Consider the following 27,063-nt stretch of genomic DNA (forward strand, 5'->3'; position numbering starts at 1 on the left):
ACACCTGGGACCCCAGAACATGGGAAGGAGGCAGTGTTTTCCAGGGAGGGTAGCTCCCCCAGGCCCGATCACTCTCATACTCCTCTGGTGTAAGCCCCGGCACCGCCAGCTGGAAATGGCAGGCTTCCTTTTGACCCAAACAGTCAGCCTCATCTCCTTGAGGAGACCCTTCTCCATGCCCTCAAGCCCCCAGACAAAATAGGACAGGCTGAGGGAGTCAAGCCAGCTCTCCACAGAAAGGCTCTGCTCTCAAGCCAGTGGCAGCTGAGGGGGCAAAGATTTCCTGAAGGAATTCAGGTGGGGCCTCTGGGAACCCCAAGAGGTGGGAAAATGCAAGCTCAGCAGGGCCCCTATTTGCCACACCCCTCGGTGACCGGGATACCAAATGAGGATTACTGGGATTCAGCAGACAGGTGGAAGCAGCAGTTGGTCGACCAATGCTTCCAAACAAAGCTGCCTGCAAGCAGCTGTGCCCTGCCTCTCCCACGCGGGTGGTTCGCCCTCAGTCCTGCACCTGGATGCCTCTGGTCATGGGGTCGTGACCGCTGTCCTCCTGCCATAGGAGCAACGAGGCAGGATGCTGGTCTGGGGAGGAGGAATGTAGACTGGGTGTCCCATAGGACCAGGTTGTGACAGGTCTCAGAACTGATGCTCATGCCCTAGCTGGCCCTCAAACCCCGAGAGTCCCCCAAAGCCCTCATAGAAATACCCTGTGCATTGTTAAGCAGACACTTCAGGAACAATCGCTGGCTGTGGAGAAAGCACAGTCTCAGTGGTGTGACCCGAGCCTTTTCTGCAGTCTTTGCTCGGCTGCCCATTGGAATCACTGGGGAGCTCTTAAAAGACACAGCTGCCAGCCTCCCTCTCCTCGCCACCTCAACTAATCCTAGGCTCGGCCAGATGGAACCCTGGGTATCAGCATTTTTTAAATCCTCACATGAGGATATGTTTTTATTGATTTTAGAGAGAAAGGAAGGGAGAGGGGGAGATGTCACTCAAACCAACCGAGCCACACCAGCCAGGGCTCAGCATTTTAAAAAGCTCCTTTGCTAATTCTGATGTAGAAATAACTGAAAACCAACTTTATGCAAACATACTTCCCATGACTTATTTGTAGCCCTTTCTTAATTTAGCAATTTCTAAAGCCCCTCCCCATGGGCTAAGGGAGCCAAAAGGGACAGGACCAGGCCAGGAGTATCCTGGGACAGTGAGGGTAGAGCCCAGTTATCAGCCCAGGGGGGGACCCAGTTCTGAGGCTGTTTAGGGTATCCACCTGTGGCTTAGCTCGTCTTGGGGGGAAATCACGCCCTGGAACCCCAGAGACCCAAGAGAAAGTGCGAGCTCAGCAGACACCTGCCAGGGTGGGGCCCTTGGGTTCGCTCAGGGAAAGCTGATACTGCAGTGTCAGCTCCCTCTGTCCCTCTTTCGGGTCCCAGGAGGTAGAGGTTTCTGACTAAGCTCAGAGGTCTGCACAAATGATGGTTTGGGTTTCACAGGGGTTATTAATATGCCTGTAGTCACCTCAAGAGTCCAACCTGATCGGGGCTGTGGAATGAGTCCTGCACCTCAGCCCTGGTGGGGGAAGGGCAGGTGGGAGGAAGTGAAGGGAGAGGGAAGTGTAGGGAGAGGGCCCTGGGGACACACAGTTCACATATGGAAGGAACCAGGGGAGGAAGAGCAACGTGATGTTTGTGCTTCCCTCGTCTCCTGTATGCCTGCTTCCCCTGAGAATGCAGGGCCAAAAGCCCACCTTTCCCCTTCACCTGCTCCTGCCCTTCAACATGTTTGGCAGGTTTCCTGCCCCTGCTTCTACTCCTCACCATGGGGTTCCTGTTTCCAGAATAGGCACCGTTCACCAAGTTGAAATAACTGTCTCTTCCCCTCCTCCAGGAAGCCTTTCCTGACTAGGACTTTTGCAAACAATACCCATAGTGCCTAAAAGTCAGACCACTGACCAAGCAAGCTGGCTTCTCTCTAATTTGCTGGGTACTTGCTCTGTGTCCAATGCTACTGTTTTACATGCATTATTTCCTTTGATTAAAAAGGGTAGTAATGCATAGCCAGCTTGGCTCAGCGGTTGAGTGTCGACCTGTGAACCAGGAGGTCACAGTTTGATTCCCAGTCAGGGCATATGCCTGGGTTTTCCGGCTCGATCCCCAGTGGGGGGCATGCAGGAGGCAGCCAATCAATGGCTCTCTCATCATTGATGTTTCTCTCTCTCCCTCTCCCTTCCTCTCTCTGAAATCAATAAAAACATATTTAAAAAGGGAAGTAATTATTGCCAGCCCCATCTCACGGATGAGGAAACTTCTCTCAGGCACAGAGAAGTTAATGTAACTTGCTCTTGGAAAGATTCACCAGGAAGGAGCGGTGAGCTGGCCTCTCTTGTTGCCAAGGTGAGCCCCCTCCTTAGGGGTGTGGGTCACTCATGACTTCCCCTCACACCCCGTCACAGCATCTAGCACGGAGCCCCACAGAGCTCAGCAAATAACCATGAAGGCAGACAACCACAGAGAGAGCCCTAAGTTGCAGTCTCCATGGGACCCCCAGACCCAGCACCCCTGAGAAGATTCTAAACAGTGTGATCAGCAGGGGCTCATTCACTCCTCACTTCCCACTTAGATAGAAGCTTACTTCAAAGACAGCATCACAGGGACCAAAGCAACCCTGAAATGCAGGTCCAGGCCTGTTGCACTAAGGCTAAGCTTCCTTTTGGGGAGAAAAGAGGAAGCAAATGGCCAGCCCCCTCCTTTTCAGGGAGGCAGAGCTGAGACCTGACCAACTCCTAGGCCAAGTCAAAACAGCATTTTCCCTCTGCTCTTCCAACAGGCTAGCTTAAGTCCAGCTCTCCTCTGCCTGCGACTAGAGTTCCTACAGCTGTCCTGTCGGGGTAGCTGGAAAGGGCCTGCCTCGGGGGTTACCTCCATCATGAGCAGTCTTTGACACAGCACAGCCGGAGAAGGTGAGGGGACAACAGTCCCTCTGGCAGTGGCCTCTGGGAAAAAGCCCAGGAACCCCCATCATCTCCCCTCCAGCAAAGTGCCCCCCCCCCCCCCCATTCAGCCTTTGACAAGGAGCTCCAGGTTACCACGGAGATGTGAAAGCAAAGTGGCTGGGAAGGGTGCAGAGACAAAACGCCTGGTGGGAGGGAAGAGACAGGGCCAGCTGCCACTCCAACACACAGGGACCGAGAGAGAACACCTGACTCCCACGCCCCTGCCGAAGGCTGCCTGGGTCATCCCTAGGGCAATTCTTGCCTCAGAGGGCAGGGCCCACCAGCTTCCGGACACCTGCTTGCCCAGGCCTCCCTCAGCCTCCTGTGAACCAGAGCTTGGCTGCCGGCACGTGCTTGTCCCAGGACCCCCTGGCTGAGGAAACTGCAAGGAAGATACTCCGATCCCTTCCATTTTACGGTGGGTGTGCGACCTTCACAAAGCAGCCGGCTGCCACGCCCCCTCTCCCACCAGCATTCCTGGTCCATCTTCTGCGCTAGGTGCCAAGACCTCAGCTCCAGGGTCTCGGGTGGCTAGAAACACACCCCCTCGGAGCAATCCGTTCCTCCCAGCTCTCCCGCTGCCGTTCGGAGAGGAGAAAACGTCTGGAAGGCAGCATGTGCACTCTGCGCACACAATACCCTGCTCGCTCAACCTCCCCTTCTCTCCCAGGAAACAAAGAAACTCCCAACTTCTCACTCCAGCCGGGGCTGGCACCCTCCCTGACCAGGGCACTGCTGTCCAGACCATCCGTATTCTCTGACTGGCCCCTGCTGAGCCCTCTCCAGACCCAGGTTGCCGTGCCTGCAGGTAGTCTTGTCACTTTCTGTCCTTAACAGCCTCTCCAGGAAGTTGCCCACAGCCTCTCAAGCAAAGCCACCAATTCCACACAGATCCTCAGGGGGTATCTGAACCTTTCTAGCCTTGTCCCTCCATTTCTAAGCCATCCCTGGTCTGAGTGGCCCCCAGACTTCAATTTCAGGCTGGAATCTGACCGGAACGGGGTAAATGCAGATCCAGCCACTTGCACCCCTCCCGTCCCCGCTACCCCCCAAACCCTGATGGCCACATTGAAGCCCACTCCAGCCAGCCCTGGGAGGTGGGAAGATACACCACCTCCCATGAGAGGGAGCCTGGGTTACCATAGGTGCAGTTACAGCAGAAGCGAATGATGAGGAGAATTTCCATGGCAGCCTCTGTCTCCGCAGCAGGAGCCTGTGGCCATCGCTTCCCGGCTCCCATCAGCAGCCCAGCCACTCAGCCACCTTGCACGCTGCTGCTGCACAGCCTCCAGAATCAGGCAGCCGCTTCGGAGTGCTCCTCTCGCAAGGGGGAGGGGAGGGAAGGGGAGGGGAGCGGAGGGGAGGGGAGGGAGCACGGTAGAAAAGCGGGAGGAGGGAGTAGGAGGGAGCTGTCTGCCCGCTGGCATCCTAAGGAGGAGCACGTTTGTAGCTGGCTGGCTGCCTGAGGACAGAGGCTGACTCCTCCTGTGCGTGCTCACACACTCACAAACATGCACACGCGCGCACACACAGGGCACCGTGGTCCACAAAACCAGACAAAGGAAGGTTGACTGTTATCCAGCCCGCCCCTCAAAGTACCTTCCATAGTGACTGACGTGTGGCTGTCCTTGGAGTCCTTGGGACCTTTCACTTTGAGTTCCTGCCAGAAAGAGGAGAGGTATCACTACCTGGCCTGTACCCTGGCCTGCCCAGCCCCTCTGCGATCATGGAGGGAAGGAGGGCTCTGAACCCCAGGGGTACAAATCTGAGAGACAAAGACCAACAGGCAAGAGCCTTCCTCTGCCTCACGACCACCCAGACTCCCTGTGCCACACCATGATCTCCTGGAGCCCAGCAGCCGGGTGTTGGCAAGGAGGGGCTCTAGGCACCAGACAGGACTTCGATAATGGTGCTCCTCAGACCTGTCCCCTAAAACTCCTCCCCTGCAACTTCCAGAGAAAAAGCAGGACTCCAGCCCTGACCCAGCAGCAGCCACTACTTGGAGGTCTGTGCACATCAGCCCAGGACACACAGGGTCTGAGTGGACAAGCAGCAGGTGGACCAGCTGATCCTGGGGCATGAGCAGCTTTTGGGATAAGGGGTCCTACACACCTGCATAGGACAGGGGAAGGGCCTGGGGTGGTACACCTGGGGCCAAGAGGCTGAGTCCCACAGGGCAGTCTGAGCTATATCCTACCCATATGGGACTCACCTGGCCCCCAGCCCCACCTAACATGCCCCACCTTCCAGAGCCTGTGCTAGAGAGGAAACTGTAAGGAAGGAAGAGCAAACCCTGTCCCACCCCATCCCAGGCAAAGTGATCGGGCAGTGAGTGCTAGAAGCAGACTCCAGGGCAGCTTATCTGATCCAAATCTCTTTTATTTGCCTTGAGAGAAAGGTCCAGCTCCAGCCCTCGCTAACGGACCAGTGTGGCCTGTAACTGGAGCTGTAATGCAATCCCCACTTCAGGGCTGAGAGCACAGAGGGGGGCCTTCGAGGGGGGTGTCAGTGGTGAGAAGGCGGGGGTGAGGTGAGGCCAAGGTCAGGTACCCAGGTGATATTGCCTGCTCTGCCTGGGAGGAGGAAATGCCCAGACAGCAGGAGCTCCCCTTTTCTGGATCTTGCCTCAAGCTGTTTTTAGACAGAGAAAACCCACAGGGACTGAGCCTAGGGTTTGGGGGTGGAGTGGGGAGAAAGGGGTTACTCAGCTCCTCAAGGCTGTCTCTGGCTTGTGTCTGGATTCCCAGATTTAGGGACTTTTTCTCCATGCCCCCTTCCAGTGCAGCCCAGAGATATGAAATCACTCCACTGCAGTGGAGAAGGGCCTAATTGCAGTAATTAAGTGGCAGTGCCAGTAGGAAGCGACAGTGTCAGTGCATGAGTCAGGGTAAGAAGCCACCTGGCAGCGGGCCACAGGCCTGGCTCTGCCCTTGGAGCCAGCAGGCTTTGAGAGGGGCTTCAGGATGAGTGCAGGGGCTTCCTGCGCAGCCCAGAGAATGGACAGTCAGCCCAGGCTAAGGGGGGGCCCCCACACACTCTGGACCATATGTGATCCCAGGTACCCATGGCAGGGCCTCTCTGAATACAGATCAGGGGAATCCACTTTGTTCCCTGGGAGAACTGGGAGGGGTGAGGGGAAGCACCGTTTCTCCAGCCTTGTGACTTCATGTACAGGGACTTCCCTACCCCTCACTCCGTCCTCTGAGGCAGAGGGTGACTCACCTGATCCCTTGGTTTGGGAGAAGAACCTGAGCTCAGCCCTCCTCTCTGGCCCTAGTAGATGTGTTTGATTGTGGAGGGCTTCCAAGTGTTAGCAAGCCCCATGTGGCTACAGATCCAAGCCCACATTTTTCCAATCTGGCTTTTACTAGTAATTAAGTTGACATTTTCACCTCTGTCCATCAGACTCTTGCATCTGCCTCTTGTGCTTCCTCTAGACCAATTTCAAACTTGGGTATAACCCACAACCCCAGTAGTTTCATGAAAACTATGCTGCATCTCACCAACTTTTCTAGCATCAGAGCTGAGACAAGAAAGTAAAGGGTCCAGAGGGGCCTGTAAGGCAGGGCCTCCAAAACTGCAGAGGAAGCTCCCCCTTCTTAGAACCAGAGATTCTCTTGCCTGAGCTAGGAGCTGGGTGCCCTGACTACAAGGCTAATGGCTTGGGGCTGTCACAGATCTTTCTGGCTAAAGGGGTGAGCTGGGCTATGCTCCTGAAGGATCCTAGAGCCCCACCCCTGCCACTTCCCGGAGAGACAGAAATGTCGATGGCAGACGATACCACATCTTTGCTCTGCAGAGGAGCATGGAGGGAAGACTCAGCTGCAACAGCAGGGACAAGCATATTTCCAGCTGCAGGGTCTGCGACCTCTTCTCCACTTAAGTGGCCCCTGTGCTCTTTTTGTGGGACTGCAATGATCTGAAAAAACCACCCAGCCCAGACTTCCTCAAATCTTCCTGATGGTAAAAATCACCCAGGAAGCTTATTAAAAACAGACTCCTGGGCCCACCCTAAACCTTCATAATTGAAGCTCCAGGGAAGGTGCCTAAAGATCTGCATTTTAAACAGTGGCCCTGTGGTCCTTATCAAGCATGTCTGGCGTGAGTTGGAGGAATCCAGACACTTCATTCTACAGAGATGAAAGCCAATAGAAGGGAAGTGACTTGCTCAAGGTCACTGCAGTGTGGGAAATGCTGCCTTTTTCCTGTTCTTTTTCTCCCTCCTCTGTTCTAACACAGACTAACCTACATCAGCATGGCAAAATCAAACAAATTGGTGTTCTTACGTTAAGAGGGAAAATGTCAAGTGCAAGAAAGCAAATGTCAGGTTAAGTGTTACCCATCAGGGGAACCGTTTCCCTGACTGGAAAGAAGGAGAGGCCCAAAGGCTGGAAGGCTCTGAGCAGCTCCCAAAGCCCCGAGTCATAGGGGTGGCTGTGCAGGGAGCTGCCCACCTCGGAGATCTTCTGGAATTGGTTGTTGGACTGGCTGCACTTCTCAGCTGTCTCCAGAGCGACTTTATAGTTATCCACAAACGCTTTGTACACGCCAAGCTGGCTGGCCTGCAGGGAGGAGAGAGAGAGGAGGGCAGGAGTGGGATGGGGAGAGAGGATTAATGAATGGATGAAGGCTTCGCCAGAGCACCTGGAGCTCCCTTAGCGCTCCGAACCTCTAACTCAGCTCCAAAGCACTAGCTGGGAACTGAGGGGAAAGGCAGGATGCACATATTACAATAACCCTTTGAACTTGAGTTTCCATGGAAACTAGCTCAGCCAATATGGTTAACAAGGGGGTGCTGGGGATTAGGGGGAGCAGGGTAGGGTCTTTGTTGGCATGCTAGAAATTCAATTCATCAGCAGCATTTGGCTTAATTTAGCATCATCCAGGTCTCTCAGGGTTTGAAGCCCCTTAATGCCTCACACTTCTTTCACATCCTGAAATTGGCTGGGGCAGGGAGAGATGGGGAGGAGTGGGGCAGGCACGTGTGGGCATGGCCTGCTCAGTGCTCCACTCCCCAGGCTAAGTGTGAGGCACAGCATTTAAAGGCACAGTCCCCACTTCCCTCAGCCTCTAGATCGCCTGTCCCCACGTCCTTCCGCAGCCTCCAAGGAGCCAGAGGTTCTGCCTCACTACACATTTGCATGTCACTCTGAACCTAACACAAAGCTTTTCATGACTCATGACCATATACAGCCTTGCCTCCTCTGAGAGGCAGAACAGATGCCATCATCCCTCCCTTTCTGCAAAAGGGGAAACCTAGGCACATTCATTCAATCCTCAAATACTTATGGAAAGCTTTCTCTGTGCTGTGCATACGCATTTCCTCTTAACGGGGCAAAGGGTGGAAATGTGAATTAAAACTACAATAAAATACTATTTTATACCCATCAACCTGGCCAAAATTTAAAAGTCTAACGATATCAAGGATTGGCAAGAATGTGGGGAAATAGGAACTTTTACAGACTGCTTGTGGGGGTGTAAATTATTACCCCAACAAGGGTACTAATGCATTCTCCAGTCCCCTATCCCACAAGAAGGATAAAGGCTGATGCCCAGGTTGGAAACTACCCTCCCATCCCACTGCCTAAGGGAGTAGCAGGAGATGAACCAGAAACAGGAGCCTGGGCAAAAGGCCTGAATGCAGGGGTCACCAGCCATCCGAGGCACTGTCATCTCCACGGGACACCCTCACCTACATGGCTCAAGGCCCAGCCTGCCAGGCTGTTAACTGGGAAGCGGATGTTGCTTGGAAACAGCAGCTTGGCACTAGGGTAATCTCAAAACAAACAGCAAAGAGGCTAATTCCCTTCTCTCCATGATAGTTAATCAAATACCCAGAGACCAGCGGAAGAGGAACTGCCTCCAGATGCCTGGCCTGCCCTGGCTCCACCGGGGGCTTCCCAAGCCTGCAGCCCCAGTGGCTTCAGATCTCAGTTTGTGATGCTGGGGGAGGGACGTTGGGGAGCACATTCGTGTCCAGGCCCGTGGAGCTGGGACCAGAATGGGAGACCCTGGTGATAGCAGGGTCCAAGTGACAAAGAGAAACAGAGACAGCCTTTCCACTATCCTCTAGGGTATATACCTACCACCCTCTGGTTTGGTCTCTTTTGCCCTCCTGAGGGCTGGAAAAAGGCTGCCCCAAGCCAATGAGCTCAGATTCCTAGGACCAGGCCAGAGTGCTCTGGGGCAAGTACTCTGAGGCTGCCAGAACCAGAAGGGTGGAATTCCCTTGCAACACCTTATAGGGTGCCTCTCCCTAATAATAATAATAATAATAATAATAATAATAAAAATAATAATAATAATAATAGCAGTAATGATAATCGCTAACTTGCGTATTTACTAATTTACTACGTTCCAGGCCCCGTGCCAAGCACTTTTCAGGCAATCCTCGCAAGAGTCCAAAGACATACTTTTATTATCCCCATTTTCTCAGGTGAGGAACCCAAGTCACAGAGAGGTTGGGTAAGTTCCTTCCAGTTACAGGTTTAATTTGTGGCAGAACCTGCATTCAAGCCCAGCTGTGACCTGGCTGTAGGAGCTGTGCTTGTCCCTGCAGCACGGCTGGTCTCTCAGCACACAGACCTCACGCCCTGCGAGGTCTCCCTCAATGCTCTTCCAAGTTCTCCCTAGTCCCAGTGTACTCATTCACTCTTCATTCATTCATTCATTCATTCATTCATTCATTCATTCATTCAGCACTGGGCTAGTTCTAGGGGGTCTAGTGATGAAGGAAATACAGTGTGCCTTCCCAGAGCTTATGGTTTTGGGGAGACAGGCAGTTATAGTGTTCACTGAGGGGATAACCATAGGGGCTGCATTCGAGGGGCTGGAGAAGGCTTCTCCAAAGGGGTCACTTCTAAGCTGGGAACTGACCGGGAGAAGCCAGACCAGATGGGGAAGGACATTTCAGGCAGCTAGAGCCACAAGTACAGAGAGGTCGAGTGCCTGAAGTGTGAACTGAGAACAGCAAGTTCAGTGTCAGGGGCACAGAGAGTCGGGGAGGCAGCAGCCAGAGGCCAGATGTGGACAGAGGGTGGCATTCAAAGGGTCTCCTAAGCCATTCCTTGGAACCTGGTCTTTATCCAATGGGCAAGACGGAGCCACTGAAGGGATTTATGCAGGAGAGAAGTGAGGCCCGGTCAGGAGTTTGGATAACTCTCCTACTGTTAGGTAGAGGTGGGAGATGGATGGGAAGGTGGGCCTGGAGGCAGGAGCCACTCTTGAGGCTACAGCAGAGGTCCAGGTGAGGGCCCCAGAGCTGGTGGAGGGAAGCAGGTGGCCATGAGCATTAAAGAAGTGGACTCTGGCCAGGCCGGTGTGGCTCAGTGTGTGGCAAATGCCTGAGGTCTCACATGAGCGGTCCCTGCCCCTCCACCAGGCACATGCCCCTTAGTCAACTGAGGGATAGGGGGCCTGAAACCCAGCAGGAGAGAGAAACAATGCCCTGCCAGGAGCACCTATGCACACAGCCCATCTCCAGCATCCCTAGAACACTCTAGGCTTCATGGGGAAGGCCAGGAATCGATGTACCAGGCCCAAGTTCTCCATAAAGCAGAGGCCCAGGCTTTCCTCCAGGACTTAGAAAGAGGGGGGATGGGGTTGACTGCTCCCCATCCATACCAGCAGCTCCACTGAGGCCCTGGATAAGCACGCTCTATCAACAGGACACTCACCAGCTTCTGGAAGAGGTGGCCCATGGTGACCTGGCTGTCCCACTGCTGCACCTTGGGGCAGAGGTTGTCATAGAACTCTTTGTGGATTTCATAGATGTCCTGGATCTTGTAGAAGATGGTCTCGATCTGCTGGATGGTGAGCACGGGCTGCGAGGTGGTGGCGGTGGCCTTCAGGGGTTTCATGGGCTGGGAGAGGGGAGGAAAAAAGAGCAGGCAGATAAACCAGAGTGTCAGCAGGCTCCGGGCACTGATTAGCCCTTCCTGCTGCCAGAGTTCTGCCCAGACAAGGCCACGGAAGGCAGGGCGCCTGCAGTGTGGTTCGTATCAAGCAGCTGCTGTCGCAGGCCCCAGCATGTGCAATTGCAAGGAGAGGGACCCTGACAGCCAGAGCCTGGCCCAGCAGCCCTGCCAGGCCCGAGGGGTGGTACCAGGCCACATTTCCCCCACCCCTCGTTCCCTGAGGAGCCCCTGGCCTCCAGCCTGTACTAGGTGTGCTTTCTGGTCTGACAGGATTCATGCCTTCCTTCCACAACGGCCTTATGCTCTCAATCATAAGCTCTCTTGTCAAGCTTCAGTCAGGACCAAGAAACAGAGTATGATTCTAGGACTTGGGACTAGAGCCTTGAAGAGACCCAAGACCAGTCTCGGCTGCACTGATAGTTTAAGTTCCCACCACTTAGGACAGAGACAGTGAACAGGTGACACACTTGCCACTGTCCCGCTTCCTGTATCTGTGGCCAACATTGCTAAGTGATTACAATGATCTTTCTCCCCAAACCTGGCTGTAGTCGCAGACTCTTTCTCAATGCCAAGGCTGACGGCAAGATGAAACCTATCTGTCATCCCTGTTGCCTACACCAAGATGCTCCGCGGCCTGAGGGTTGGAGAGGGTGAGATGACGGGCAGTGACTCAGAACCGTCCCCCAGCACTGGCTGGGAGCGGAAGCCATGAGCTTCATGCCCAATGGTAGGACAGTGTGATAAAGGGGCTTGGGTGCATTTTCTTCAGTGTGATTTTCTATATTTTCTAAATCACCGTCAATGAGTAAGCACTAATTTTATAATCAGGGGGGAAAAGGTATTAAAATTCATAGCTGAAATAAATTAAAAAACTGATCCTAAAGGATAAAGAGCTCCTCTTTGGTTGACCTTCCTTCCGCCCAAAGCCCTCCAAAGGCCTCCAGCAGACAGGGCTTGGGAACCCGCCACAAAGAGCAGGCAAGGGAGGGGCGGGCATGTTTACCTGGAGGAGAGAAGCCGGAGTCAGACATGGCTGATGAGTGGAAAGAGGCCCTTGATTTAGTCTGGGTCACTCTGAAGACCCAGGAACAGCAAGAAGTTATGGGGACAGGTGTGGACTCACAGGAGCTGTTCTCTACTGTGTCAGAGGATTAGGTAGTGAGCTTTTCTTTCCTTTTTTTTTTTTTTTTAAAAAAAAAGATTTCAGAGAGAGGAAGGGAGAGGGAGAGAGATAGAAACATCAACGATGAGAGTCATTGATCGGCTGCCTCCTGCATGCCCCCGACTGGGGATCGAGCCTGCAACCCGGGCATGTGCCCTGACCGGGAACTGAATCGTGATCGCCTGGATCACAGGTTGATGCTCAACCGCTGAGCCACGCCAACCGGGCAGCAGTGAGCTTTTCGACATGAGAAGCATTCTAGTGGGAAGTGGGGGGAGTCAGCGCTGGACTGGAGGGCGCACCCACACTGAGGAGGAGGGAAGTCATCACTGGTGCACTCTAAGAGATGACACCAGCTCCAGCCGCACCGGCCGACTTCCCACCAAGCTTCAGTCCATCCTCTACCTGTCTCACCCGACGGTGGCAGCACCCAAGTTTGTCCACAGGAGGAAGTCCCACCTACTCAAACACCCAGACAGTTCTCCAACTTCTGCCTCCTCCACCCTCCCAGCTTTAAAAAAGTCCAGACATGATGAAAAGAGCAAAAAAAAAGCAGAAGCCCTCCTTCTGAACCTCTCAGCGCTGAAACCAACCAACCCTCAATGTCCAGCTCTTTGCTAGGGAAGTAGGATGGGGTCGGCCAGGGTGGTGCAGGCCAGGTAGTGTGGGTTTGAGTCCCGACTCTACCACTTAACAGCTGTGGGCAAGCTAGCATCTCTGGGCCTCAGCAGCCTCATTTGTAAAACCGGGATAATATTACCTTCTCAAGAACACTGATGGGAAGATTAAAAGCCATTATTTATATAAAATATTGAATATGCCTGGCCGGGTGTGGCTCAGCCGTTGAGCGTCGACCTAGGATCCAGGGGAACAGGGTTCGATTCCTGGTCAAGGCACATGCCCGGGTTGTGGGCTCGATCAATGACTCTCTCATCATTGATGTTTCTATCTCTCTCTCTCCCTCACCTTTCCTCTCTCTGAAATCAATGACGATGTATTGAAAAAAAAAAAAAGAAAGCAAAAATACAGAATTAATTTAAAAAAATGAATATGGCCAGGCAGGCGTAGCTCAGTGGTTGAGCATCGGCCCATGAACCAAGAGGTCCCAGGTTTGATTCCTGGTCAGGGCACATGCCTGGGTTTCCGGCTAGATCCCCAGTAGGGGGTGTGTAGGAGTCAGCAGATCGAAATCTCTCTCATGGATGTTTCTATCTCTCTCTCTCCCTCTCCCTTTTTCTCAAATCAATAAAAACATGTTTTAAAAAATATTGAGTATGTACCTGGTACACAGAAGGCAATCAAAAATGTTAGCTGCTACTATTACTACTCACCCCATAAATAATGTACCAAGCGCCTAACAACATGAGGCTAGACTGGGGCAGGGAGATTAGAGGGGTGGTGTTCCATGATTCACAAATCACGGCCTCCCTGGAGCCTCCCATCTAGTAGGGGAAACAGACAAAACACAAGGAAACAATCAAACACATAATCGCACATACATGCAATGAGGGAAGTAAGAAGGGAATGTCCTGAGACAGGTGCTGAAGGGGACATTTACCCTAAAATGGAAGCGCGAGGGCAAAGGGGACAGGATTCCAGGCAGACTTCCTCAACACTCAGTCCTGAGGCAGGAACAGGCCTGTGAGAGAGGAGCTGGAATAAAACCAGTGTGCCCGTGTGCAGTGGGCAAGGGGGAGGAGGGGAACCTAGAGCAGAGCTCGAGGGGAGGGCAGCGGCCAGATCCTGCAGGGGAAGGAATGTGGCTGTTAAGTCCAAGCAATGACCTGGCTTTCCCTGGAGGGATTTAAGCATGGGAGTGATGGGGTTCAGTTTTCTTTTCAGGAGATTATTTTTATGACTCATGATCCTCGCTCTGGAGAATGTTATACTCTATTTGGGTGAAACACCTTAGTGGTCAAAGCAGGATAGGGTATTACATGACTTGGATTATAAATACCAACTGCCTTGGAATCAAGGTTGTGCTGGTGCAACTGGGAAGGCTTCATGGAGGAGGTGACAGGAACAGGCCCTGAAGATTGGGAAGATCTGAGTAGGTGGGGGGGGGGGGCGGGTCTGGGTAAGCATGCCCGGCAGGAAACAAGGAACCAGGAGCCAGGAAAGAAGCAATACTGCTCTCCCAACAGCAGCTTCATGGCTCCCAGTGCTCCATGGAGGATACAGAGCTGGCTCTCAGGATCACTGTCATAATTTATCTCTATTCTGCCCAGGAGCCAGTGGAGGGTCCAAGTCACCACAGAGTCCCAGAACCACTCATCCCTGTCCCTGCCATGGTATAATCCCCATCAAGAAGGGAGTAAAGGAAACGGAGAGAACGGTCCTGGGGAGAGAGAGGAATCAGGATTTCTCAGAAGCTGCTGGGGAAGCGCTCATGTGCCACCCACGCAGGGAGAAGACACTGCTCTGCTTCCTCCTAAACTTCCCACTCTGCCTACAAAAGGGGAAGAAATGAGTGCTCACCAGCAGCGGGTCACACGGACGGGGCCTGCACTTGGCCATCAGATGGCTCTCAGGACAAAGCTGGGGGCCTTTGGACTTTGCCCTGATTTCACTTTGGGGGAGGGGAAAGTACTGGGGGCATGTCCCTGGCATCCAGAGACCCTCAAAGGCAGTTATTTTCATCTGGGGCAGCCCTGAATACAAGCGTCAGGTGGTTCGGGTGACAGGCACAGCCACCCAGCACTGCTCTGGTGCCGGAGAGCTAGCCTGCCAGTCACCTCCTGCACCCTCCTGCTCAGAGGGCTGGGGCGGGGGCTCTCCATGTTCCAGGGGAGGAAGGAAATCTTAAAGAGTCCCGGAGGGACCTCAGAGTCGACCCTGGCTCTCAATTTCCCATGAAGTGCTTCTCAGGAAGATAGGCCAGGCCGGGTGGCTCTACCTCCAAGTGGGGCTTCACACCCATCTGTCTGCTCTGCCCTCCAGCAACTTGCCTTTCGAAACAGGGGAAAGAAATGTGGCCCACTTCCTCTACCTCCTACACCAGAAGGCCCGGAGGCTGTCGGCAAGGCCTGTTTACCAACCATCGCCTCAGCCTCCTGCTCCCTGGGGCCCAGGCGGGAAGGCATGGTTTAACCTATTTCACAGATAAGGGACCTGGGCACAATGGGCCTGGGAACTACAAAGCAAACGGCCAGAATGACAGTAGGGCCGGCCATGGCCTGGCGGTGGGAGGTGCTGGAGGTGACAGTGCAGCCAGACGCTGTACCCACCTCATTGCTAGGAGGGGGTGGGGAGGGGGAGAGGTGCAGAACTGCGTGCATTTGGTTTGTCTCCCTCCCTCCACCCCCACCTCAGCCCAGGCTCTCAGGCCCACTCTTCTTGTAATCTGAGCCCACCGGGAACCTGGAGGATTCCAGACAACCAAGCCTTGGCCAGCCAGCAACCCGGGGGGCAGGAACAGAGGCCCGGTGCGCGCCCCCGTCTGTCCCCATGTGTGTACACAGTCTTAGGTACACACACCTAGCCTGGCATATCAGGAAGTGTTAAGCTGAGAACAACCAAAGGCGTTAGGAGCCGAGCTGTGGCTATGGGGGTGGGGCGATGCGGAGATCTGGGCGTAGGAGGAGCAGGGCGCTCAGAGGACAGATTTTCTTCTCCTCTGAGCCCCTTTGTTAGATCACCCCCAAAAAGCAAAGGGCTTAGCTACCAGCCAGCTGAGAGGGGAGGGCTCCCAGCTCAAGGAGGAGGGGAAAAGGGTTTCAGTCCTTATTTCTAAGGCTTATCAGCCGTGGCTGCGGCTGTGAAGGGTCCCACCCCCTCTTCCTGGAGCCCTCCAGCCACAGATCAGGCCTTCCAGCTGCTCCCCCCCCACCAGCCTGCTCAAGAAACAACCAATCAGGGACCCAGGATGAGCAAACTGGGGGGAGAAGAGGGGCCTCAACCTCACTGGTTTTGCCTTTGGGACATGAGCAGTTAGAAAGGCAAGGCAGGCAGGGAGTGCCTGGGCCCCTAAATCTGTTGTTATCTTTGCCCAAAGAAACGGAAACTCCAGTTAGGCCCAGTGACAGATAAGAAATGAGAACAGGGCCTCCCCTTCCCTCAGGGAAAGGGTGTGTTGACAGAGACCAACAAGCCCTAACCTGCATTTCTCCAGCACAGGAGAAAATAACAGTACTACCAGCTAACACTTGGGCTCTTTTCTATGAGTTTCCGTACAAATTCACATAATTCTCACAACAACCCCTTGGACAGAGTTAAGTCTCATTGTCTTCAGTAGGTTCTGTGACTTTAAGCGAAACCAGTTTTACCACAGGCTAATTGATATAAACAAGAGCTAAGTCTCTAGGGCATCTCATCAACATAACAAGGACCTGCTGTACTAATATGATTAGCATACCCAGTTTGCAGATGGAGAAAATGAGGCACAAAGGTTCATCAATCTGCTGAAGGCCTAGAGCTGGTAAGTGGTCAAGTGGGGGGGATTCAAAGCCAGACAACTCCTTTCAAATATGCATCCTTTTAGTAATGACAACCATGCCCCCTAATTTTGGTACAGTAACTCATAGTTTATAAGGTGTGTTTCACATGTATCTGCCTGTCCTCCTTCCTTCAGTTAATATTTGAGTGCCTAAGTACCTGGCATTGTACTAGGTCCCAAAAAGGGATCACCTGGTCCTCTCAACCCCATGAAGAAGAGAGAAATGCTAAGGATGTTCTCATTCTCATATGGGGAAACGGATGCTTAAGATTATGCATAGCTTGCCCAAAGCCAGTGGTTTTCAAACCCTACAACGCACGTAAAAAATAAAATATACATATATACATACAACAAACCACAAGTTTCATGATATGGTACTTATTATGTGATACATGCTGATATTTTCTTTCTCATTTGTAAAATGGTGGTTCTCACTAGTGGTCAAGGTGCACAGTTTGTAAAACAGTGAAATATGTCTGCTATTAATGGCGAGGCGAGTCTCGTCTCGCCCTAGTTCTGCCCCAAACCCGAGTCTTCATGTATCTGCCATACTGCCCCTCACTTGAAAACATTACTGTGCATTCCAATAAACTCCTGGTGAGATTTATCACAAACTTAGTCCACCCCTGACTATATCTTCCTGTCCCCAGGGGTTCAACAGTTATTCCTTGGCTACTATAATGCCACGTCCCCTGGAACACTGGGCGACATCTCCTAAGTACATAAATGTGCATCTTACAATTCTTGTAAGAAAGAGTTTCTACTGATCTGCATCTACATTTCTTATTGCTCCTTTTTTTGGTATCACATCTCAGGCTGCAAAACACCCATCAGAGAACTTCACGTGTCACAGTCACTGCATAATCTCCAGGCGCATCTAATAATGCGCCTTCTTCAAAGGAAGAAACATCTTACATCTGTGTCACGCTTTTACCTTTTGAAAACATTTTAATAGTATCCCCCTCCCGATCTGATTCTCACAACAATGCTTCCATCTTGGAGAGGAAACCGAGGCACCTTCACAAAAGGCTGGGGTTGGTCTAACTCCTCAGAGCTCTGGCGTGTCTCAAAACGGAGGAGAGAAAGCCGTTCCACCTCACATTTCCTGCCACAGGGCCTTGGGATGGCGCAAATGGTTCACTATTGCAGGAAGGAGGAAGGACCGGGCCCAGCAATGACAGAGAGATCTCAACTCGACTGACTGAGAGAGGCTCCCAGGGTCCAGTGTGGAAGCGGCAGCTAGACCCCCACCTGGACAGATGGATCAGTAACGCCTGTGCCACGGTCGTGGGTGATGGGGGGTTTGCCACCCTCAACCTACTTGCGCTTCTCCTCTTGCCTGTCCGGCAATGACCCCCGCTGCCTGACGCCAAGCTGTAAGCAGAGGGGTACCACAGACTCCGCCCGCAAAGAAGGACCGGCTCAGGCCCCCCTTCCCTTCCCACTCCAAAAGCAGTCTAGGAGCGTGACAAGGTGCAACAGGGGGCCCGAAAGGCCCCAGAGCATACACTCACCAGCAACAGGGCCTCCAGCTGGTTAATATAGATCTCTTCGCTGGCCAGGAACCCTGAGAGGACCAGCTTTCTCATCTCCAGGCCTTTTCCTGCTTCCACCTGCACAAACAAAAGCCAACAGCGCGTCAGAAAGGGGCCGGAATCCTGAGGGGTCTCTTCTCTTGCCTTTTCTCTCTCCTTTAACACTTTTGTAGGGACTAAGTGCCAAATGTACTTTGTACAGAAGATGTGGCAAATACAGAAATATAAAGGGAAAAACAATCACCATACTCCTACACTAACTTCTTGCTTTGTTTCTCTCTCATGCGTTTTCCCACATCTCCTTAGGTGATGCCCATCCACCCACCCACCCACCTATTCAACCCTGTAAAAGTGAGCAACGTAACAAAGGGCCTGGCCTCTTGTGGGGTGGCGGTGGTTTAAGGGGTGGACACAGTTAAGAAGGGAAATCAGAGTCATGACTGAGGCAGGGCCTGGTCACCTGGGAGGGCACCGCAGGGGCAGGAGGGGGCTCCCAGAGGGAGTGATCTGTAAACTGAGAGCAGGGGTAGAAAGAATGGCATGAAAGTGGCCATGGGAAGCCCAGCTGTGGGGCCTTTTAGCCGCACCTCTGACTATATATTCTCCTGTACCCATGGGTTCAAATTCACAATGAAAAGTGCTAGCTGTGGCCCTGGCTGGGCAGCTCAGTTGGTCGGAGTGTCGTTCCACGCACCAGAAGGTTGCAGGTTTGATTCTCGGTCAGGGCACATAGCTAGGTTGTGGGTTTGATACCCCGTCAGGATGCATATGAGGCAACCGGCAACCATTCGATATTTCTCGCTCACATCAATGTTTCTCTCTCTCTCCCTTGAAATCAATGAAAACATATCCTCAGGTGAGGACTAAAAATAATAATAATAATAATAAATAAAAGAAAGGTGCTAGCTGTGGGGCTCTCAATCTTAACCTTGCAACCCCCATCGTTTCCTAACTGCCTCATTTTGTAAGGCACAGACCCCAACTGACCTCCTCCCCGCTCCCACCTCTCCCCCGTGGTGGAGATCATGCCTCCTTTAGCTCTGAATGTCCATCTTGCTTGGATATTCTTACCAAGACTCTTCCCTTCTGTTCCACTTCTCCCCTCTGCAGCGTCAAGGCCCACAGCATCCCACCCTGCTGGCCGATTCTTCTAACTGACCTCTGCCTCTCTCTCCCCCCTCCACTCACACACCAGAGCCAGATCAACCTTCTGAGTACACCACCTTCCACCTGATGTTTGTCAAGGACTTAAATCTGTACAGCAACATGTGATCATCTGGGGATTCAGTTAGGTTATTCGTTCACTCATTCATTCATTCATTCAACAGGTAGTTACTGAATGCCCACCAGACCCTGTAGATACAACAGGAAACATGCATACAGTAGTCCCATGTGGCTTATAATCCGGTGGGAGAAAAAGACATTAAAAAACAAACAAAAAACCCCACACAGGTAAATATAAATAGTGATACGGGGTCCAGCTTATTTACTTCAACACTTTCAGTGGCTCCCAGTGCCTCTCCCTACCCTTTTAATCTCCCCACAGCCATCAGATCTGTCTTCCCAACATGCCAGGGGGTTCCAGCCTCTGAACTTTGGTTCTTGTTACCCCTGCTGCCTCAAATGCCTCGTCCTGCCCTGGCTCTTCTTTCATCTGAATCCCACCTCTCCTTGAAGGCACAGCTGAAGTCTCTGGCCTGCAGTGTCAGCTCTCATGTTGGGGTCTGCGCCACTGACCCTTGCACCCGATGATCTCATGACCTGCCCATTGATTTCGAGGGCTTTTGAAGTACCTGCACCACACTCCCGTGCACTTCCCTGGAGCCCAGCCCCGAGTGATACCCCTAACACTAACAGGTGGGCACCTAAGGCTCATTAAAGCTTCTAAGTCCTTTTGCACTCTCTCATTGGGCCTTCAAATGCCTCCTGCAGGTGGGTGCTATATTTCTTCTTTATATAAATGGAAAAAAACGAGACTTAAAAGAGGGAAAGGACTAGCCTAGGGTCACACAGCCAGGAAGTGGCTGAGCTGGAATTTGACCCCAGGCCTGGAACACCATATTCGGTGCTATTCCACTGCTCTGGTAATGTCCTCACTCTCGTGTTCTTTTTTCAAGCATGGGATGCTTACCTGGGATCTCAAACAGAGCCCTCTCTGGGCCTCAAATGCACACCCTGAGCATAGTCTGGGAGAGCGTGTGAAGCCATCAGAAATTTCCCAAGTCCCGAGAAGCCGTGGCTTTGCCCCAGCTGCTTTCCCTGCCCTGGCTGCGCTCACAAGCTCGCCCACCCTTTCCACAGGTGAGAGAGAAACTTGATTCTTGGCCTCCCGTTAGCAAGCTAGTTAGGCAAGCCGGTTAGGCGGTCTGTGCTGGAGGCTGCTGCCCCACCCCCACCCCACCCCACCTCTGAAGGTATCTGACCCTGTGATAGAACAATAACGTCTTACCAAAGAGGTCCACCCCCAAGCCCCCAAACCTGTGAATATGTTATCTTCTATGGCAAAAGGGATTTGGCAGGTATAATTAAGGATTTTTAGATGGGGAGATTATCCTGGACTATCTGGGTAGACCCCATGTATCACAAGGGTCCTATGAGAGGCAGGCAAGAGGGTCAGAGAAAAGGTGATGTGACCACAAGGAGAGGGGAGGGGAGGGAGAGGTTGACCACAGGCCTGGAAGATGCTACACTGCTACTCTGAAGACATTCCATGAGCCAAGGATACAGCAGGCGTCGAGAAGCTGGAAAAGGCACGGAACCGGATTCTCTCCCCCAGGGCTCCAGAAGGAAGGCAGCCCAGCTGACCCTTGTAGACTGTGTGTGAGTGAATAAATGTGTTGTTTTAAGCTACTGACTGTGTGGTAATTTGTTTCTGTGGCATTAGGAAACTAGTGAGGACGCCAAGCTTTAGGGAAGGACAACAGTTGCTTATCGATGGCTTCACAAGTACCAGGCCCTGTTCTAAGTGCTTTCCATGGATTAACTCACTGAAATCCCACAATCTGGAAGGTGTTATCCGTCTCCCGAGTCACAGAGAGTGGAAGCTGCCCACTGCCCAGAGCTGTCTGCATGGCGGGGGGCAGCACCTCCTCCAGAACAAGATCAGAGCTTGAAGCACAGCCCCAGCCCCGCCTGCCCCTCGGGGTCGGACCCGGGGTGGCCCCCTGCACGTCACACAGACCCTGCTGCTTCCCAGGCCAGACAAATGGGAATTCTCCCTCCGTGCTGGGGGCCAGCGGGCCCCTGCCGCACCCCTCCCCCTCCCATTCCCTGCCAACCAAGGGTTTGTCTGAGGGCTTGGAAGTCACTTGGGGAACACTGGGAGCTTAACTGGAAAGCTGGGTGGCCTAGGACCAGGGTGAAGACCTGGTGATTCGCAGCCCCCGCCGCCAAGCTGTCACCCACACTGGCGTGAGCCAGACCCCGGTGTCGGCCCAATTCAGCAAGACCCATTCCCTAAGAGACTCCCACCTCAGAGTCCAATCTCAAAAGGGCTCCCCAAAAGGGATTAAGGAGTCACCCCTGAGAGTCCCCACTCGGGCGGGGCCACATTCACTTTGAAGTTTGCCCTGGCGTGAGGGTGGAAGTGATGTGAAATTAAATTCTGTGCATTTTACCACAGGAGGCCTGTTCTGTTACCATCAAAAACCTCTTCCATCTTTTCTTTGCTTTCCTCAGACCCCACATGCTCCTGGTTTAGAATTATCTGGAAATTCACAATTGTTTCTTGACTCTTTGTGGGGCTATTCTTTTAAAAAATTTTTAAAATTGATTTTAGAGAGAGAGAGGAAAGGAGGGAGAAAAACAATGATTTGTTGTTCCACTTATTTATGCATTCATTGTTTTTTGTTTTTTTTAATTCTCACCTGAGGATATGTTTTTACTGATTTTTTAGAAAGAGAGAAATATCAATCAGCTGCACCCCCCCCCCCCCCCACACACACACACACTCCCCTACTGGGGATTGAACCTGCAACCCAGACATGTACCCTGACCAGGAACCTAACTACAACCTTTTTTTTTGGTGTGTGGGAAGACGCTTCAACCAAATTGAGCCACCTGGCCAGGGCTCATTGGTTGATTCTTGTATGTGCCCTGACTGGGAACTGAACCCACAACCTTGGCGTATTGAGATGACGCTCTAACCAACTGGGCTACCCAGCCAGGGCCCTTGTGGGGGCTCTTCTTATCTCATAAAATGCCAGGACTGAACATTAGCTCATGCACACCTCACTAGGTGCCAGGCACTGGGAATACAAGTGAGGGAGACAGTCTGTTCCAAAGAGCCCTCCAGAGGTGCCCACGTGCCCAGAATTCCCAGGGCGAGTTCTCTAAAGAGTTCAGGGTCCCCCAGCACAGGAAAGCTGCCTTCTCAGTGACACCATCCCCACTTCCTCCCCAAGGGAAGCTTATGAAATGCAGCCACGGTGGGCTCCTTCATCCCCAGCACTTTACACAATCTGCCAGTCTCAAAGTCTGTCAGCTTGAGGCCCCCAAATCCAAGAGGTCAAGTCACTCTGGTAGGGACATTATCAACACGTGAGGCTTGGCTAGCTCTCTGGCCCAGTCTACTACAGTAGGGACTAAAAATAGCCTCCAAAGGGTTGGTTCTAGGCCAAGCCCAGACACAATCTGTCCAGGAGCTTTGATCTCCTCCAAGACAACAATGAGGACTGAAGAGGCAGAGCCGCCTCTGATTCAGAACCTTAGGTCAAGCAGCTCCACATCAGCAGAATTCAGCTCATGAGCCACACCAGTTTCCAAGGAGGACCCAGAGGGGTCTGCTGCTCAGAGCAGATGCCACTGGGCCTAGGGGTCGTGTCCATGTCAAGCCTCAGCCTCAGGTCAGCTGGCCTTTCTCTGAGTTGAGACATCCACCACTCTCTCCTCAGCGCTAGGCACTGGGGAGGTGTCTGTCAGCATATAACTCAGCAGAATAAAGAGCAGAGAGGACTGGGGCAACTGCTGGGGACACACAAAGCCCAAATTCCACTCCTAAGGGTGGATCCCCGTATGCTGGGCTCCTGGCTGTCTGAAGCTTTAGGCAGGCCCCAGGGGATCCAGCAGTGTTTCCTAACTTTAGTTGTTCATATCCTACCTTTTCAGTTTTGTCATACATACCCCCTGCACTATTAGTTACTTAATACTGTTCTTTACAGCTGACTTCTTAAAAGCACAGCCTGAGCCCATGTATGACATTTGAAATCATAGGAAAGATATACAAATCACTTTTTTTTTCTAACATACATTAAAATATATACCTATTAAAGTGCAAAATACATATTCAGGTGCCACCTAAAATCATCTCTCAAATCATCACATATGTGGCTCCCACTTTGGGAAACACCCAAGTGAGGGCCACAGGCATGGCCATCACTGCCAGTGGAGGGAGAAGAGACCTGGGCCAATGGAACAGAGATTTAGGCATTTCAGACGATCCATTAAAAACTGGCACAGAATAATACCTGAAGGGTTAATGTGCATTATAAAAGGATTTTTATTCTTGACAAATGAGTTCCCTTAAATAGAAGCATTTATATCACAAGGACCCCATCAGCCCTAGGTACCTTTAAATAGAATTGTATCAAAGATTTTTGGAAAGTATACAACACTTTACAGCTGGGAGGCGATGTTACCATCAGTATTCACATTATTATTAGTTAACAGATCATTAACTCCTCAAAGGGAAATATAGGTTCAAAGACACAGCAAGCCCCTGCTCTAGAGAAAACCACTGCCATCTCCACATCTGTCGCCCGAGAAGATGAAGCATCTCAGAAATTACACTGAAAACAGGATTGATTTAGAGGACTGGCATCTGGGCACATGCTCAGGAACATGACAACTATTTAAGGTAAGTACTCCTGAAGTAAAGTAATAGAAAAGAGCAAACTGTCTTGGATTCCTACCAGCTGCTGAAAAGAGTCTATCTTGCAAGAGTGTGCCAAGCTGGTCTGCAGCCCAGGACAGGAGCATACTCTCTAGAAATGCCCCTTGACCATACAAGTGCACATGCACCCAGCCCAGTCCTGACTCAACTAGAAGTGGTCTCTCCTCCTCTGAATTTAGTTCCCTTTTATCAGAACCCTTCTCGTGGCCCTGACTACTTTCTCATTGTATTACTATTATCTGTGAACTTGTGCCCTCACCCTGAATTGTGAACTCTCTGTGAGAAATGACACCTTGCTTATCTCATCTCCCCCCCCAAAGAGTGCTTTGAATAGAACACAATATGACAGTGTTTGTTGAATGAATCAACTAGCTTTCTCACCATCTTTCTCCAGCCATCCTGCCTGTCTTCTCCCTCTAAAGACAGCCAAGCCTGGTAGAGGAGGAAGGCATCCTAGAGGCGTTCAGGATGAGACAAGGGGCCTGGAATCCCCCAACACTCATGAAAGGCTCCCTTCCCCATGCTGGAGACAAGTCCAGAACACCAAGGCAGAAGGGTAGAGGGGAAGACTCCCAGGGATCAGGCATTTTTAGGTGTAATGTGAGCCCAGGACCTCCTGGCATTCATGTGCTGTCTCCTTAGAACACCTCTGAGATGGAACAAGGCCAGGGACATGGAACACACTTTGCAAGCCCCATCGAGCCTCGCTCATTCCATAAATTCACTGGGCACCAGCCAAGTGCCAAGCACTATGCAATACTCCACAGTGAATACAATGTGGCCCTTACCCTCAAAGAGAGTAGGGTAGAGGAGGCAGCTGTCTTAGTCTCAAGCAGAATGAAATATGGGCTAACACTGAGGTATAAGCCAGAGTCCAGGGTAAGGGTTGACCTCTACGGCAGCATGTGAGCAGATCCCATCTGTGCTGGGAAGGGTTTCTCAGAGAAGGCCCATTAGGAACCCCACACACCTCGATGCCACACGCTAATGAACCAGCCGGCGTTCTTGGTTCATAATCAGACTTTTTCCCATCCTGCTCCTGGTGGAAAAGCTGGTCAGACCCCAAGTGCAGAGGCTTTTGTGGGCCCAGTGAGGCACGTGACTTACCCCCAGTGCTTGGAGCTCACACCAGAAGAGAGAACCAGGGGTGGGACACCAGCCACTGCCAAACTCCCATTACAGCTCCTCACTGCTCTACGCCCAGGCCTACAGCTACACTCCACCCAGGCTCCACACATCAACCATCTACCATGGGCTGCAGTCTATTTTTACCTCCATTAGCTCCTCCTCGGAACCACACTGTATTGGGTGGGGCAGGGCTGTGATCCCCATCTTACAGGAGGGACAAAGAGGTCCAGAGAGGCTCAGCGACAGCCTCCTGCCCACAACAGTGCTCCGTGCACCACGCCCTCTGGGGTGCAGTGCTACCTGGGCAGACAGGCCTGGAGCCCACAGATGGGGGCTCTCTTTTAGGCAGCCGAGCTTGCAGTCTGCAAACTCCCTGCCATACTTTCTAACTGGCCTCCCTTCTGGTCACAGAACAGAAAGGAGACGAGGAAAAGGCTGAGGTTAGAGCTCAGGAGAAAGAAAGGAAGACTGGTTTGGTGCGCCATGCCTCAGGCAACACTGCTGTGGTTTCAAGGGGGAGCCCTGCCCTGGGGAGGAGCTAAAGGGAAGGGGAACGGTGCAGCCACTCCCCTCCTGCTCTACTTTTAGGAAACTTCTCTGACAGGACAAGGGCATTGTTGCCAAGAGTGCCCACAGCCCGGGTGGGTGGGCTGGGGTCCACCTTAGGAAAAGTGCCTACACACCTGGCTTCTGCCTCCAGCCAGCTGTCACCTTCCCCCTCTTCAGTGGCTCCAAATCTTTCCCTTTAAGGAAACTCAGTGACCTCTTGGCTCTCTCTCTTTCTCCCTCCAAATGCTCTCTTGTGGTAGCCCAGATTCACCAAGTCTCCTTGCTAGCAAGAGAGTGGACCCCTTGGCCTGAACTTCCGAAGTGCACTTATCCCACCGTTGCCATGGAAACAATGGCTTGCGGCCTCCTGGTTTCAAGTCAGCCAGCCCCCTCGGGGGCAGCAGGCTCCACCACTGCCGTGCCCACCAGGTGACTCCTATCACCGCCAGAGCAAAGCCCCAAGCACAGCTGGCCTGGGTAAAGCCAGCGGCCACTCCCCCTGAGGACAACTGGTCCAGCGCAGGAGGCGGGCACAGCACCTCTCCCCCGGGAGCAGCTGCGGGAGCGCAGGGCCCCTCGCACCCCCTCGCGGGCATGCGCCAGCGCCTCTCCAGCTGAGGGAGGCTCGCGCACCCATCAGCCATTTCTGCCCGCACGCAGCTTCTGCAGCCGCGAGCTGCTCGCCCTGCCCCCCCCCCCCCCCCCAGCAAGCATCCAGGGCGTGTCACATTCCCACCTTCACAGCCACCAAGAAGGGGGACCCTGAGCCAGGGCTGGTCGGGGTTCCCAGCTCGCATTCCTCCAGGAGAAACACATCTTCGTCTTCCAGGACCTTGTCCAAAAGGCCTATCGCCTCCTCCTCGTCTTCCATGGCAGCCGAGCCGCGGAGGGCAAACAGGAAGCAGGGTCCGCGCAGCAGCCGCCGCCGCCGCCGCCGCCGCCGCCGCCGCCGCCCGGGAGGCAGGCAGGCGCGCGGGGAGGGGAAGAGCGCGCAGGGCAGGCCTAAACCAGCATGCTGGCCTCCCCGGAGTCAGTCCTGGCACCTGGCCACCGGCTCCCGATGAAAGGCTCCATTATGAACCTTTTCCTGCAGCCGCTTCCCAGCCCTCCTGAGCGCCCGGGCCGCCGGCCCGCCTCGTGCGCGTCCCGCCCCGAGAAAGGGGCAGCGGGTGGTCCGGGGCAGCCCCGCGGGCCTCGGCCGCCTCTCGGCCGAGCTCCCCGCCGCCGCGATGTCAGGCTGTCAGCGCAGGAAGGCGCGCGGGAGGAGCGGGAGGCGCCCCTGCGCGGCCGCCGGGCCCTTCCTGCTGTGCGCGCGGGCCGGGCGCAGGCGGGGCCCCGCGCTCCTCGGCCGCCCGCTCGCGAGGTCGGTCCCGGCGCCCCGCCGCCGCCGGCCCGGCGATCCCGCCCTTTCTGGGCTCCGAGGTTCGCCTCTGCTATTAATACACAGGAAATG

The 27,063-nt window shown here is 53.2% G+C and overlaps 1 protein-coding gene across 4 annotated transcripts in view; it reads right to left on the reverse strand.

Annotated features, from left to right (window-relative positions):
- ABR (ABR activator of RhoGEF and GTPase) overlaps positions 1–27,063 on the reverse strand; it is a 167,534-nt gene that overhangs the window by 50,518 nt on the left and 89,953 nt on the right. For 3 of the 4 annotated variants that reach the window (XM_087825987.1, XM_087825986.1, XM_087825988.1), the window contains 4 exons: positions 18,023–18,121; positions 10,672–10,857; positions 7,450–7,557; positions 4,595–4,655 (listed from right to left, as the gene is read on the reverse strand). In XM_087825987.1, coding sequence (XP_087682113.1) covers positions 4,595–4,655; positions 7,450–7,557; positions 10,672–10,857; positions 18,023–18,121 — 454 coding nt within the window. Of the gene's footprint in view, positions 1–4,594; positions 4,656–7,449; positions 7,558–10,671; positions 10,858–18,022; positions 18,122–26,346; positions 26,728–27,063 lie in introns of those variants that run through there. The other variant, XM_087825989.1, reaches the window with a different exon arrangement.

Source organism: Miniopterus natalensis, chromosome 17 (assembly GCF_054644295.1).
Source record: "Miniopterus natalensis isolate mMinNat1 chromosome 17, mMinNat1.hap1, whole genome shotgun sequence".
In the NCBI taxonomy this organism is placed as follows: domain Eukaryota; kingdom Metazoa; phylum Chordata; class Mammalia; order Chiroptera; family Miniopteridae; genus Miniopterus; species Miniopterus natalensis.